Source organism: Diadema antillarum, unplaced genomic scaffold (genome assembly GCF_040938485.1).
Source record: "Diadema antillarum isolate AM-2024a unplaced genomic scaffold, OU_Dant_1.0 seq00000369_RagTag, whole genome shotgun sequence".
Lineage (NCBI taxonomy): Eukaryota > Metazoa > Echinodermata > Echinoidea > Diadematoida > Diadematidae > Diadema > Diadema antillarum.
This window is the reverse complement of record NW_027271370.1, coordinates 1,312,180-1,326,702: the sequence shown is the minus strand read 5'-3', so window position 1 is coordinate 1,326,702 and position 14,523 is coordinate 1,312,180. Positions and strand designations below refer to the sequence as shown.

Here is a 14,523-nt window from a genome sequence, read left to right as displayed (position 1 = left end):
ATATGCTTGTTCCCTACATGGGGTCACCAAGACCGTCATGTTCTCTGAACGGCATATTTAGCTGTGGAGGCACATAAAATTTCCTATAGGGCCTAAGGACTTTAGAATCTGACTTTCTTACACAAGTTCGAAAATAGCAAATTGATGCCAACCTGATGTACTAAAAACTCTCTTAGACACGACAGATTTCTTTTTCTTTTTTTCATCCAGATAAGGAGTGATCTTCATCTGAACTGCAACAGAGAAATAAAAACACTTCTTTTTTTTAGTGGCAACGTCACGGACGCTGGTAATATAGACAGTAGCCCCCCCCCCCTTATTGCTAAACTATTAATGTATTCTAGGTAGCAATAGGATTCTATTTCTCGTATATGTATGTTTTTATTGCATTCCTTGCAGATGAAGATGAAAATAATAATCCAATAATCAAAATCTTTTTATTTTACTTTTTCCCGACCTGCGTATCTCAAAATAACTACATGTATATTTCTACAAATGATTTAAATAATCTATATTAGATAAACAGCTATAAAAAAAACACCCTTAATTGATATATTGTTTACTCATTATTATACAGCGATCCACGTCCCACAAGCTTTGCTTTTTAGTGGATCACTAATTTCCATAATCGAATTTATTTTCCGCACGCCCACGAAGTATATATGCATTGTTCCTCCAAACTATTGTATATATATATATATATATATATATATATATATATATACACAGGGCTCGACACTAACGGTGGCCCGGTGGCCCGGGGCCACCAAAAATGAAAGTCGGGCCACCAAATTTCAAGAAAGGGCAAAATTGGTGGCCCGCCTCGGGCCACCAAAATTTTTTGAAAAGTATGTCAATGAATTCGTATCTTTTTGCGCCGGAAATTAGCAGTTAAATCTGTTTAAAGGATGGATGAAAAGGATTGAATGAGTGCCTGAGAGTGAGTGTTGCAAGTTTGTTGAAGTTTATTTATGAGTAGATATGTCCAACTTCTAATTCTCACTATCATAAAACTTAAATATTTGACTCATTTTAAAAAAAAAGGACTTTTAATGTTGTTTTTTTTTTCGGGACACCAAATTTTTCTCTCGGGCCACCAAAAATTTGAAATTTAGGATTTTGGTGGCCCCATCGGGCCACTAAACAAAATACTTAGTGTCGAGCCATGATATATATATATATATGTTGTTATATAATCTATCTCGTATACTACATGAATATTTTGCAAATGTTTGAACAATATTATTTCATGACATGCATACTTTGTACTATGTTTTGATTTTCGTTGATTGGAAATAGACTATGATTGAATTGAATTGAATGGAATTGAAATCTTGAAAACTCTTTGAAAGGGCATTACCCATAATTCTACCTAGCTCTTGTGGTTGTCATTAAAGCAAATGCAAATATATTGAATTCCGCAAATATGACCAAAGAAAATCAGACTATAAAAACAACTTCAGAATCGAATTCCTTGACCCATAAAACCTCTAAAGCTGACTTTTCAAATTATTGTAACACTTTAAAAATGTTTTTAATTGTTATACCGGCCTTTAAACGTAGGTGGCAGCCATATTGGATTTTGCAAATACGCCGCCCTTTACAAAAAATACTTCTTTTTTTTTTCAGCCGTCGACAACTGCAATTCTATTACTAAGGCTGGCATTCCTGGAATATTGACCATAGGCAAGCCATTTTATTCAATAAACTGTTATATAATAATAATAATAAACCCCTAAATTACCTTAAGGTGGCCTTATAAGGAAAAATTGACTTCAGACCATAAAATCAACTTCAGATTCGAATTCCTTGACCCAGAAAACCTCTTAAGCTGACTTTCTAAATGATTTTAACCCTTTTATGTTTTCAAATGCAAGTGACCTTTAAACCTATATGGCGGCCATATTGGATTTTGCCAATATGGCCGCCCCAGAGGGCGCCCTTCTTGGCGCCCATCCAAAATCGAAATAATATAGGTTTTGGCTACATGTGTGCCAAATTTTGGTGCTTTTGCAAAAATTTGAACCAAAAATCCCTTGCGCCCCCCACTATTACTTTAAAATGTCATATCACATCAAGTATGACCTATCATTAATGACTCAGATGATGATGATATGCTGATAACCCCTCCCCCATTCTGGTGTGAAGTATAATGACCATGGTGACTATAATAGAAAAATAATATTTTCCTTTATCTGTTGGATACGCACATGATTGTGTACAGAACTGCCCATAGGATTATACGGAAAACAGTGGAATAGCTCTTTAGTTGTATTTGAAAGTTTAAAGCCTGTATACATGGGTTCTAGTTCTATTCTCTCTTTTTTGTTTAAAAGAAAAAAAAGTTATGAAGGATTACTAACCATGGTCACGAACTTTCTACCCAGGAACTATAGTCAAGATGACGGGAAAGCTTGTCTTCACCACGGAATACGATGGCACAATGGCAACTATGCTTTCGACTTCAGCCATGAATTCCAGTTTCAACGATACCATCGAAGCGATCCCGACTGTCAATCCTGCTCTTAAACGAGCCACTCAGGTCATACACATTCTAATCTTGGCCTTGCTAATGGTCTCTATGGGAGCAACCATTGATGTCAAATCTTTCAAGGAGACGGTGCGTGTGTATTATAATGTTCACAAGCCCGTATGACAAACAGACTCTCACACACAATATAATTAACAGGTTAAGCCATGACCCACTTACCACTAGATCTTATGAGATAACCTATTGAACGTGAATTAAGCATTTTACGGCTTGCAGTCTCTTCCACCGGCGTAGCTTGATCGGGGGGGGGGGGGGGGGTGGGAGGGAGTGGGAGGGGGCGAGCGAGGCGGTATGGGAGGGGGTGTCTTCCTCCCACGGTGAGAACTTTTTGTATTTTTGTGTTGTAAACAGTTCAATTTGATGCATGTTTTTGTGTGTTTTGTCGACTTGAAACAGTCCCACCTACTTGTTTAAGGTAGCAGTATAATTTGATGTAGATTATTATGGAACGATTTGCCCATAAAATGGTATAATTTAAGTAAACTTCTTGTATCAATTATTACAATGAATACCATGAACGCGACCGAGCCCGAGCGAGCGGAGCGAGCGAGGGGGGAGGGGAGGGTGTGGGAGGGGGAGGGGGGTGTCCCCCTCCCACGGTGAGAACTCTTTGCATTTTGATGTTGCAAAAGGTGCAATTTGATGTATGTTTTTGTGTGTTTTATCGCCTTTAAACAGTCCCACTTGTTTAAGGTAGTAGTATATTTTGATGCAGATTATTATTGAAGAATTTGCCTATAACATGGCATCATTTTAAACAAACTTCTTGTATTAATTCTTACACTGAATGTCATGAACGCGACCGAGCACGAGCGAGCGGAGCGAGCGAGGGGGGAGGAAAGGGTGTGGGAGGAGGCGCGAGGTGTCCCCCTCCCACGGTAAGAACTTTTTGCATTTTGATGTTGCAAATGGTGCAATTTGATGTATGTTTTTCCGTGTTTTATAGCCTTTAAACAGTCCCACTTGTTAAGGTAGCAGTATATTTTGATGTAGATTATTATTGAAGAATTTGCCTATAAAATGGCATCATCTTGCATTAATTCTTACAATGAATGTCATGAACGCGACCGAGCTCGAGCGAGCGGAGTGAGCGAGGGGGGAGGGGAGGGGGTGGGGGTATCCCCCTCCCACGGTGAGAACTTTTTGCATTTTGATGTTGCAAATGGTGCAATTTGATGCATGCTTTTGCTTGTTTTATCGACTTGAAACAGTCCCACTTACTAAAGTTTAAGGTAGCAGTATATTTTGATGTAGATTATCATTCAACGATTTGCCCATAAAATGGTATTATTTAAGTAAACTTCTTGTTTTAATTATTATACTGAATATCATGAACGCGACCGAGCTCGACCGAGCGGAGCGAGCGAGGGGGGAGGGGAGGGTGTGGGAGGGGTGTCTACCCTCCCATGGTGAGAAATTTTTTTGTTTTGATGTTTCAAATGGTGCAATTATTTGATGCAATGTTTTTCCGTGTTTTATCGCCTTGAAACAGTCCAACTTGTTTAAGGTAGCAAAACATTTTGATGTAGATTATCATTGAACAATTTGCCTATATAAAATGGTATCATTTAAATGAACTTGTTGTATTAATTCATGAACGCTGTCTGTTATAAGCTATCAAACAGAAAAAGCATGCACACGAGGGCGTAGATAAGGGGCATTCTTCTTCCACACGAAGGTGATTTTGCATTTTCAAACCTGAAATTCAGGTATCTGGTGCAAACTTTTGGTGCAATACTTACTAAGAATTTTTTTCCAGCGCCAAATAATAATGGAAATAAATAGAACTTTACCACTGAAATGCTAAAATCATGGAATTTAGCTCTTTCCGAATGTGCATCATCTCTGTATATGTACAAAGTCTAGTGAGGTAGAGCTTAGGGGGAGAGTGTGAAAGGGGGATTCCCCCTCCCACTCGATGGAGCTTTTGCGTTTTTAGAATTGAAATAAAGCGATCTGGGCCCTTTTTTATGAAGAGTTAAAATTGATTATAAAGTTGATTTCAACTCTAAGTCTATAGCAACCTGTGTGGTAAGGACATTTAAAATCGATTTTATCTTTTGATAAAACGGGGCCCTGGAGCACACTTTTTGTGGAAAATTCGGAAATTGTCATTCCCCAAAGTGCACTTAGTCTACAGAGGGGACCAAGCAATGGGAGGATGGCAAGATACCTCTCCCATATTCAAGGGAGCTTTTTTTCAGTTTTAGAACTGCAATTCAACAATCTGGCGCACAGTTTTGTTGGACTATCTGGAAATTTGTCAATCAGAGAAGTGTAGCAAGTCTGTGGAAGGAGATTCTGTATTTTCTGATTGCAGTTAAACGTTTTGGTGCACACATTTTGTGGCATATTTGGAAAACTGTTTATGTTCAAGGCTCAAAGGAGCTTTTGCCTTTTTAAAGTTGAAATTGAGAAATCTCGTGTACGCATATTTGATGGAATATTTGGGAAATTATTTAAAAAAAATGATCGGGGGAACTGAGCGAGGAAAGGGTTGATTAAAAGGGGATATTCACCTTGGACATGAGGGAACTTTGAGTTTTCGTAATATAAGTGATAAGTCTTGTGCACTCAGAATTATTCAGAATTTTTTGAAAATCTAAGAAGTGTACTACGGCTAGGGAAAGGGGCACAGAGGGGGCACTTGCTCCCCCCCCCCCATGAAATTATCGGGGGCAAAACGAATTTTTGCCCCCAGTGCCCCCTGTAACAACTAATTGATTAATTATTTTAAGACCAAAATGAACAATAAAGGCACTTTTCTTGTCTAAAAGTTGTCAATTTCATAACTGAAAATCATAATACACTAATAATATACATTATTATCTATCTATACACTAATATTTACTCATGAGTAAATCTAGTGTACCTATAGATGGTAGCCTCGCATCCTCCAGTGTGCCCCCTGAAACATACCTTTTGTAAACCTTCCATTTTCTATGCTTTCTAGCAATACAAGAATATTTTTCATTGCTCGAACAATGTGATCAAGTTTAAGCTTTTTATGAATACATTTCAGACGAATGGCAATATGAAAGTGGCTCGCTCGCTCTGCCCGTACTTAAAGGGGAAGGCTAGTAACTGATCAGTGGGAATCAGTGGAAATGCTGGGAGATGATTGTTCCAATCCTTATGGGATTCATTCAAGAGTTCATTGTATATCTATTGTTGTGTGAAAATGATTTGCTTCAGAATGGTCTCATATTCAAGTAATGTGCAGTTTAATGCTTCCAGGTTAGCGTCCCTGGTCAGTGACGGGGCATTAATCTGCACATTACTTGAATATGAGACCGTTCTGAAGCAAATCATTTTCACACAACAATAGATATACAATGAACTCTTGAATGAATCCCATAAGGATTGGAACAATCATCTCCCAGCATTTCCACTGATTCCCACTGATCAGTTACTAGCCTTCCCCTTTAAAGTAAAATGAATAGTTTCCATAAGTTATGATCATAGTCCTTCGCTGTGATTTTTGTTTGTTTGTTTAATTCCCTAGTAATTTGATTTAAAATGCTCTATAAACGCGACTTTTATACTCTGTTTTTACAAAAAGTCCTTTTTTTTTGTAAACCCCCTCCCACCCCTGCCCCGCTCGGTCGCTTCTCTCTCTCGCCGAGGATCTCACATAAATGTACCCCCGTATGTTATAATCATAGTCCTTTGTACTATTTCTTTTTTGCTATGTTTAATTCCCTAGAAATTTGCTTTTAAATGCTCTATAAAAGCGACTTTTGTACTCTGTTTTTACAAGAAGGCCCTACAGTAGGAGGGGGATAACCCCCTCCCACACGCTCCCCCAGCTCGGTCGCTTCGCTCCCTTGCCGAGGATCTCACACCTTCACATAATAATGTACCCCCCGTATGTTATAATCATAGTCCTTCGCACTGATCTTTTTTTCTCACTATGTTTAATTCCCTAGAAATTAAATGCTCTATAAACGCGACTTTTGTACTCTGTTTTTACCCCCCCCCCCAAAAAAAAAAAAAAAAAAAAAAAAATCCCTACCGTGGAAGGGGGATCCCCCCTCCCACACCCTCCCCCCGATCGGTCGCTTCGCTCCCTCGCCGAGGATCTTGCACTGTCACATTGATGTGCCCCGGTCGAGATTTTGCCCCCCCCCCCCCCCCCAAGAAAAAAAAACAACAAAACAAAACAAAAACAAAAACAAAAACAAACAAACAAAAAAACAAACAAAAAACAACAACAAACAAAACAGAAGTGTTCCGGCGCGCTGGTGGGAGGGAGACACCCCCTCCCAAGCACGAGAGATTTTGCATTTTTTTAATTGAAGTTCAACGATCTGGTGCACACTTTAATACCCATTTCAGGTAATCGTGGATGCGGATAATAAGCCCCAGTCACATAATGCTCTGCGTCCGGCGTTACGTCCAAAAAAGTCATTTTCTCTGCGGACTCCCGCGGATCCTTTGCCGACAAATACGACCAGATGCGAATACCTGCGTCCACTTGCGGATATTCTTTCGAATTGGCACATAATAGTTCTGAACACTTGCGGAGAGTTGCGGATATTTTCAGATAGTTACGGATAGTTATAGATTGTTATAAATAATTATGGACAGTATTGTTTTCTGTGACGATCCCTGCTTAGTCAGTGTATTATGACAGCAAGGTTATCACATATTGGACTGTCTTACATTGTACACTGGCATGACTGGGGAAAACTGAAATTGAATTACGTACAAGTTGTGAAAACAATTCGTAATCCTTTAATTTGATTTACAGTGATAAAAGATATATGAAATTTTGAACTTGAGGTTTAAATTTTATTTGTGCAACTCAAATATGAATAAACTTCATAAATGTAAAGAATACATAACATAATCATACCACAAATATACTACAATATAGATCGATAAGTTAAACATTAGAGTAAGAAAATTATTACTCACAGTCATGGACTAGACAAACTGTGGTTACGTTGTCGTTGTGCAGCGATATGCATGACTTATTGGGTTATGTTAAGGAGATTTTTATAATAAAACAATGCTTATTAAATTTCCAGAGAAAAAAAGACATCAAGACTTTCAAATACCCCTCCCACACCCAAGTACTTTTATATACAAAAAATGTAATACACATTTCATGGAGCGTAAAGTGGGTAAGACTATAGAGAAAATACTAAATTCGTTCTCAGTTTTCAAGTTGATTTATTTCACTTCCAACAAACAAAATGAAACACTCGAATACACAGATGTCAGGAAATCAGTACCCCAATGCGATGAACAGAATAACATTGTAAAAGAGATACAGGTAAATTATCAACAGAGATGCAAATAATGTTACGTCACTGTTGTGAATGCATGAACAATATTGCTGGAAATGGAGGGGACTGCTAAAAAGCAGGGCTTGTAGAATGCAGTCCCCTCATATAGAAAAATAATATACAAGTAATTGCAAACAACAACAACAACAACAACAATTTCCCTAAACGGTAGCAAAAAAAAAACAGACAGAGTAATACACACATACATGCACACATACTAACGCACATTAACAAACACAAAGCGGCTCTCTTATAAGGAAAGGTTGATGAGAGGATAGAAAGATAGTAAGGAAGGTAGGAAGTCCGAGGTGGAAGGGGGGGGGGAAGAGGAGAGGGAAATTGTGTGTCATAGCCAGGACACTGGAGGCACAGAAGCACGGGCTCGCTGATAAACAAAGAGTAGTGAGGTTACCGACGCAGCGATTTTGAAAATCAAAAGTAAAAAAAAAAGAATAATGAATTATTTTGCTGCATACGAAATATTTAAATAATTCTTTAACTTTAAAGAAAATGTATTAAAACTTAAAGCTTCTTTTATATTATTGCCAAGAGAATTCCAGAATTTTGTTCCAGAAAAGGAGAATAAAGATTTTGCAAAAACCGTCCTAGTCAAAGGCAAATCATATTCATGGGATTGACGGGTTGGATATGCATGAATAGTTTCATTCTTAAAGAACATGGAATCAAACACAAGGGGGAGAGAATGGTTAGTGAGTTTATACATGAATTGTCCTAATTGCAAACGTTAAAGGTCAAAATTTTCAAAATATTATTTTCGTGAAATAAATTATTAGTATGACTTCTCCACGATTCGTGACAAATGATACGAAGAGCTTTTTTTTTCTGTAATAATAATATTCTGTCTGTATATAAAATAGAAAAAGTGTTTCCCCATGGGAGTATACCATAGTTTAAGTAAGGTAGTATCAAAGTAGAATATAACATAAAAAGTACATTTTTGGGAAGATAAAATTTAACTTTGTTTATAATACCTATATTCCTTGAAATAACACGACATACAGAATCAATATGCAAACCCCAGGTAAGTTTATTATCCAGAATCAAACCTAGAAATTTGATGGAAGAGACTTCTTCTATGACCGTGTCTTCCAGGAAAATATTTCTCGGTAAATTTTCCGGCGAATTACTGAACAGCATGCATTCTTTTTTTTTTTTTGCAGTTTTTTGCAAATTTATTGACAGTTTGTTCGCTCTTATCCAATGGAGTAACTTCGTTAATTCACCGTTTAAAGTATCAACAATCGATCAGAATCAGAATCAGATAAAACACATTATTATCATCCGCAAATAATAAGAAAGAGAGGATGTTTGAAGAATTTGACATATCATTGACATAGAGAATTTTGACATATCATTGACATAGAGAATTTTATATAGTTATCGCTGTCACACACCTTTTCCGGCCAGAAAAGTGAATGAAATGCTGTCACCCCATCCCCTACCCAAAATATTGCCTTTTCGAAAACGATATACACTCAAAGAGTGCAAGAAAAAAAGTTTAGCATCAAGGATCAACCGATGTCATGAGTACGATGGGTGCCACCTAAAATGACCATTTTGTGGGAGAAATGTCATAATTTGACCATGCGGTTCTGCCTCTCCACTGCTCCGACTGTGTGTGTAGCATTCCTTCAGGTAAATCCGCTGCAGCTTGGCAACACGAGTTGTGTGGCTTCCCACGAGTCTCTGTGTTCCCATGCGAGTGGAAAACGGAAAACGTCGAAGGACGTAATCCTCCGCAGCATCCGTAACTGTCCGCAAATATCCGTAAGCGGACGAAACTGTTGAGATACGCTAACTTGCGGTTACTTTCGGATACTTACGGTGGACGTAAACGAACGCAAACGGACGGGAGGTAAAATTTCTTGCGGATGGTCTGCGTCCAGGCTACGGATAGTTACGTTCAATTACGGATAATTACGTTTGGTTACGGATACTTGCGTAAGTATGTATCCGTAGAATCCCTCTGCGAAATTTTGAACATTTCAAAATTTCGCAGGCTTGGCGCCGTCATTGTGCGTTTCTTTACGGATGAGTTACGGACAGATACGTCTACGTACGTCCCTGCGGATGCCTGCGTCCACGCTGCGTCCCCCTGCGTTCACTCATCCGTATCTATCTGCGGCGGACGTAACCCATCGCAAAGCACTGTGTGACTGGGGCATATAGGAGCAATAAGTCGTAAAATTTTGATTACATGAACGGAGAGGAGTAAAAAAGTGCGCATTATTTTGATGCTGCTATTATGCGCATTATTGCAGCATGAGGAGTTGATCGAGAATACATGAACGCGTTTTACGACTTATGCGCACTAACGTTCCACAGTTCGGTCAAAGGTCACTCGATTTCCCGCCGCACAACCGCTGATTGCTGAGCTTGAGTGAGAGCTGTGCATACACGTGAGTATATCACCGGAAACATTACGTCATTATAGAGGCGTGCCCAGTAACCATGACAAATACTCCCGTCTTTCGCACCGTTATATGAACGGTCGCTCGTTAAAGTAGTGCGCACTTCATGGGATATATGAACGCGATTTTGATTACTTCATCCGCATTATTTGGATGCGGATAATTGAACCGCGATTACCTGAAAGGGGTATCAGTGAAATATTGAAAAATGTATGATCTTACTTGATGAAAGGTTGAAAGGGAGACCCGCTTCATGTACATGCACCACGCAATTTTTTTTTTCCGTCTCCCAAATCCCCGGTCCAAATCTTAGGGGGGCGACCCCCTCCCCATCGCCCCCCCCCCTTGGCCACGCCAGTGTTCTCTTCAGTGTTTCTCAAGCCTTGAGGAAAGGCAAAGAACAAAACACATGATTGTATAGGAGTGTATCCATAACGTATCCGGGGAATAACAGATTATTGGAGGCTCACATTCATTGACGTTGCATACAAAGAATCTCTCGACTCGACATGACATTACCGTACAGTGCACTGGGGAACAAAAATAAGTCTTGTGACTTCGATTGCTGATTAGCATCACAAGCTAATGGTTAACGCATCTTCCTTGAACCGTTAAAAAAGGTTTTCCATGTTCATGAAGACATTCCTGTATAAGATGATACAAGCAGGTTGGTCTTGCCACTTCTTACAACATTCGGATGCACGTCATGACACCGACACACATGATTCGTACAGTCCACGAGTTATACAGCCCACGAGTCATACAGCCCATGAATTCGACACTAGGAAACAAGGCCTACGAGACCGACACATTTGTGTTGTAAGTCGTGGGCCGTTTTTACCTAGTGGCGAACTCATTGTCTGTAGGACCTATGACTCGTGATGGGCTGTACGAACCCGTGGGCTGGATGTCAGTCTCGTGGGATGTCCCTGTATAGGCCACGTGGTCAATGTACATGAGAGCCAATCTCGCTGAAGATATTTCTATACACGTGGAAAACATGTAATACAGTCGTTAATAATTCGGCTGTATTTGCTTCGTTGATCGCGAAGTTTGCCCTGCACTTAACCACTTTTGCACCCCAAACCTGTTTGATGGCCTCAATGCAAACAGGAAAAATAAACAAATGAATTTAACAGATTGATATTAGCTTGCCTGGAAGATGTCAGCAAGATGTAAATACTGGCTGTATACCAGAGCGAAGTGGTCATGTCACTCAAGGATAGTCATAAACAGCATTAGAAGACATTATCAACTTTGTATCCATGTCTGTTGATATAGCAAACTATGAACTGTCTCTATACGTTTGATAATAATGTTATGTTTTATTTTGTGGGAGAGTTTGTTGGTGGCGGAGTTGTTGTTTGTTCTAGCCGTAAGTTTGTTGCCGTTTTGATATTCCCCACAGAATACAGTGATAAAATTATTTCGTAAAATAAATAGTTTTACTGTTGTTCTTGACGTGACAGTTTCGGCGTCCAGTGGCCTTCTTCATCGGAATGACGTCCCAGTTCGTGCTTATGCCGCTCATTGCTTTCTGCCTCGGCCTGGCCCTAAAACTTGAAGCGGCCGGCGCCATCTCCCTCCTTGTGCTAGCATGCTGCCCCGGCGGAACACTTTCCAATGTGTTCACTTACTGGACAGATGGAGACGTCTGTCTTAGGTTTGCCGCATTTATTTGATTCGAATGACCCTAAGTGAGATAAAAAGTCTTTATTGGTGTTGGGACGATAAAATCATATAGAATAAGTGGATTAAGATTATGAGTGAACTAAAGATCCCAAGGTCAGGCGTACGGCCCTTCTACTGCGAATTAAAGATCGTTTTCATTTCCAAACTAAGTAAAAATAATATATTGAATTAAAATTATCAAAGAATGGAAAAATGAACCATATACAATAATCTTCACAGTATGTTCAGTTATATATAGATGCATACAAAAAATCACAAAAAAGGACTCTGATATATTTTTACATATTTCATGTTTTTGATATTTAAAAAAAAAGAAAATCTCTTAATCTCTCTCTTTAGATGGACATCAATCATCAGCGTAAAAAGAATTACAGATAAATGAGGCCATCAATGAAGCGAGAAGTTTGTAAATCTATAACCACCCCCTCCCACACACACACATAGTTTATCATTGGTGATTGACTCCAAGACAGACTATCAGACAAGAATTATGTAATTTCCTGCAAATTTTCTCTCCCTTTTTTCTGTTCAGTGTTTGCATGACTACAGTCTCGACCGCCGTTGCGATAGGGATGATGCCCCTTAACCTCTTCATTTACACACGTGTGTGGACGGACGACAAGGTCGTCATCCCGTACATCACTATTGTCACAACCCTCATCAGCATACTGATTCCAATCGTATTCGGGGTGTTCTTGCGCTGGTGGAAGAAGGAGTGGATGAAATGGGTGACAAGGGTGAGCCGATCCCAGTCTATACAGCAGACACACACTGATAGCCATTTATACTCTTTCAATATAACCACGTGCCTATTATTATGTACAACCGTTGATAAGTTTAAAGTTTGTCCGGCTCGCTTCGATTTTTCGATTTTCTCCTTGATGGACTTGTTAAGCGTCTCCCTCTTGTGAGCAAGGGCGTGTAAAGTACATGTACTGTTAAAAGTCCCAAAACGCAGCTATATGCAGTCACTCGACACAGGATTATCACATCAAGAAAATTACAGATAAGCTCATGTAATAATTCGATACAAAAAAAAAAAATGTGTAAGTGTACAAAATCTGCTTGAATGTTGATGATAACAACTATACTTTACCAAAGAGTGTTCCCGCTCGATGAAAATGAAAACTTGTCTACTTGAAAACTTTAAATGATCGATTTTTATGGTTACATAAAAAGACACAGAACGGACAGAATATCGCCTTTTCCGACTTTCTCGCTACTGGTGTAGAGACTACTAATATAGCAATCGTTTACATCTGCTCTGTCGAACTTTGCCATTAACTTGATGAAAAAGATTTGCCTCAAGTGATAAATCTCAATATTCCCTGAACTTCACTCTGGATCGAAAACTTAAGCAATTCTTTGTAAAGTTGGTGAATGATTTCAGGGAGCAGGCAGTGCTATATAATGCTTTCAATCGCATTTGGTTTGGTGATTCCAGCGATTTTGGTAAAGACGTACTTAAATACATTATACTAAAGTTAATGTTTGACCGAGTTATACTTTAACCCGACTTTGATGAGCATATAAATATAAGCTGTTAATAGGTATATATTTTAAGGCGAAAAAAATGCGTGTTGGTTGACCTATGTCTTCGTTGGGTCCTCAATCGTGGTATGAATAAATACCGACAATAGAGCCTTTGGCAAGAAAAATTACAACTATGCACAAAACTACATTATTTTTCAATTCTACAATTTCTAGCACTTGCAGCATTATCGAAGTTTCCCGTCTTTCTTCTTTTGGTATTTTGTGCAGATGGGCATTGTTGCCGCATTTACCTGCATAGTGATTGTCTTCGTGATCAACATTTTATTGAATCCACGTCTTTTTCACGAGGCCACCTGGGAGCTATGGATTTGTGCAGCCTTCCTGCCCTTGCTTGGCTATGCCATCGGCTACGGACTCGCAGTCGTGCTCCGACAGCCCCATAACAAGTGTCGCACCATTGCCTTCGAGACCGGCTCGCAGAATGTGTCCCTGGCACTGACGCTGACCGTCCTCACGTTCGCCGAATCGCCTCTTTTTCTTGACATGCTTTTCTATCCGTCGCTCTACAATGTGTTCATATACGTTGATTCTTTCCTTGTCATCTTGATCTACAAGTTCGGGGTGTGTCTCATAGAACGAAAAAATGGCGAGAAGTTACCCGATAGTGACATTGAAGAACACGACGACTTGTCACCACACGGAAACAACTCCCTTCACATGATGAAGACTTAAGGCAATGGCTAAAAAAGAAAAAAAAAAAGAAAATTGTTTCCTGAAATCATTTGATGCACGTTTTATTAGATGTTCTTCCTCAACGTCTTGTACTCATCTTGGAAATTATACCATGGCGAAACAGTGATCCGTCAATCGTAAAATGAAACTTTTTTTTTTTATAGGACGGCAGTACCCTCTAAATGGTTGGTCTTGTAATATGTTTATTACGTTTGTAAGGTAACAATATGCAGAAAGGGACACAATATACCAGTAGGTAAATCCCTTTGTATATTCGTATATCTTATCGCTCCAACAAGATTGTAGTGCTGCTTTAGCGTTCATATTT

The 14,523-nt window shown here is 39.1% G+C and overlaps 1 protein-coding gene across 1 annotated transcript; it reads left to right on the top strand.

Moving 5' to 3' along the window:
• Positions 1-2,470: 2,470 nt before the first annotated feature.
• LOC139731409 (ileal sodium/bile acid cotransporter-like) lies at positions 2,471-14,195 on the top strand. Its single transcript, XM_071642297.1, has 4 exons — positions 2,471-2,620; positions 11,747-11,940; positions 12,502-12,706; positions 13,731-14,195. Exons 1-4 carry the CDS (start codon positions 2,471-2,473, stop codon positions 14,193-14,195), a joined length of 1,014 nt encoding a protein of 337 aa, XP_071498398.1.
• Positions 14,196-14,523: the final 328 nt, after the last annotated feature.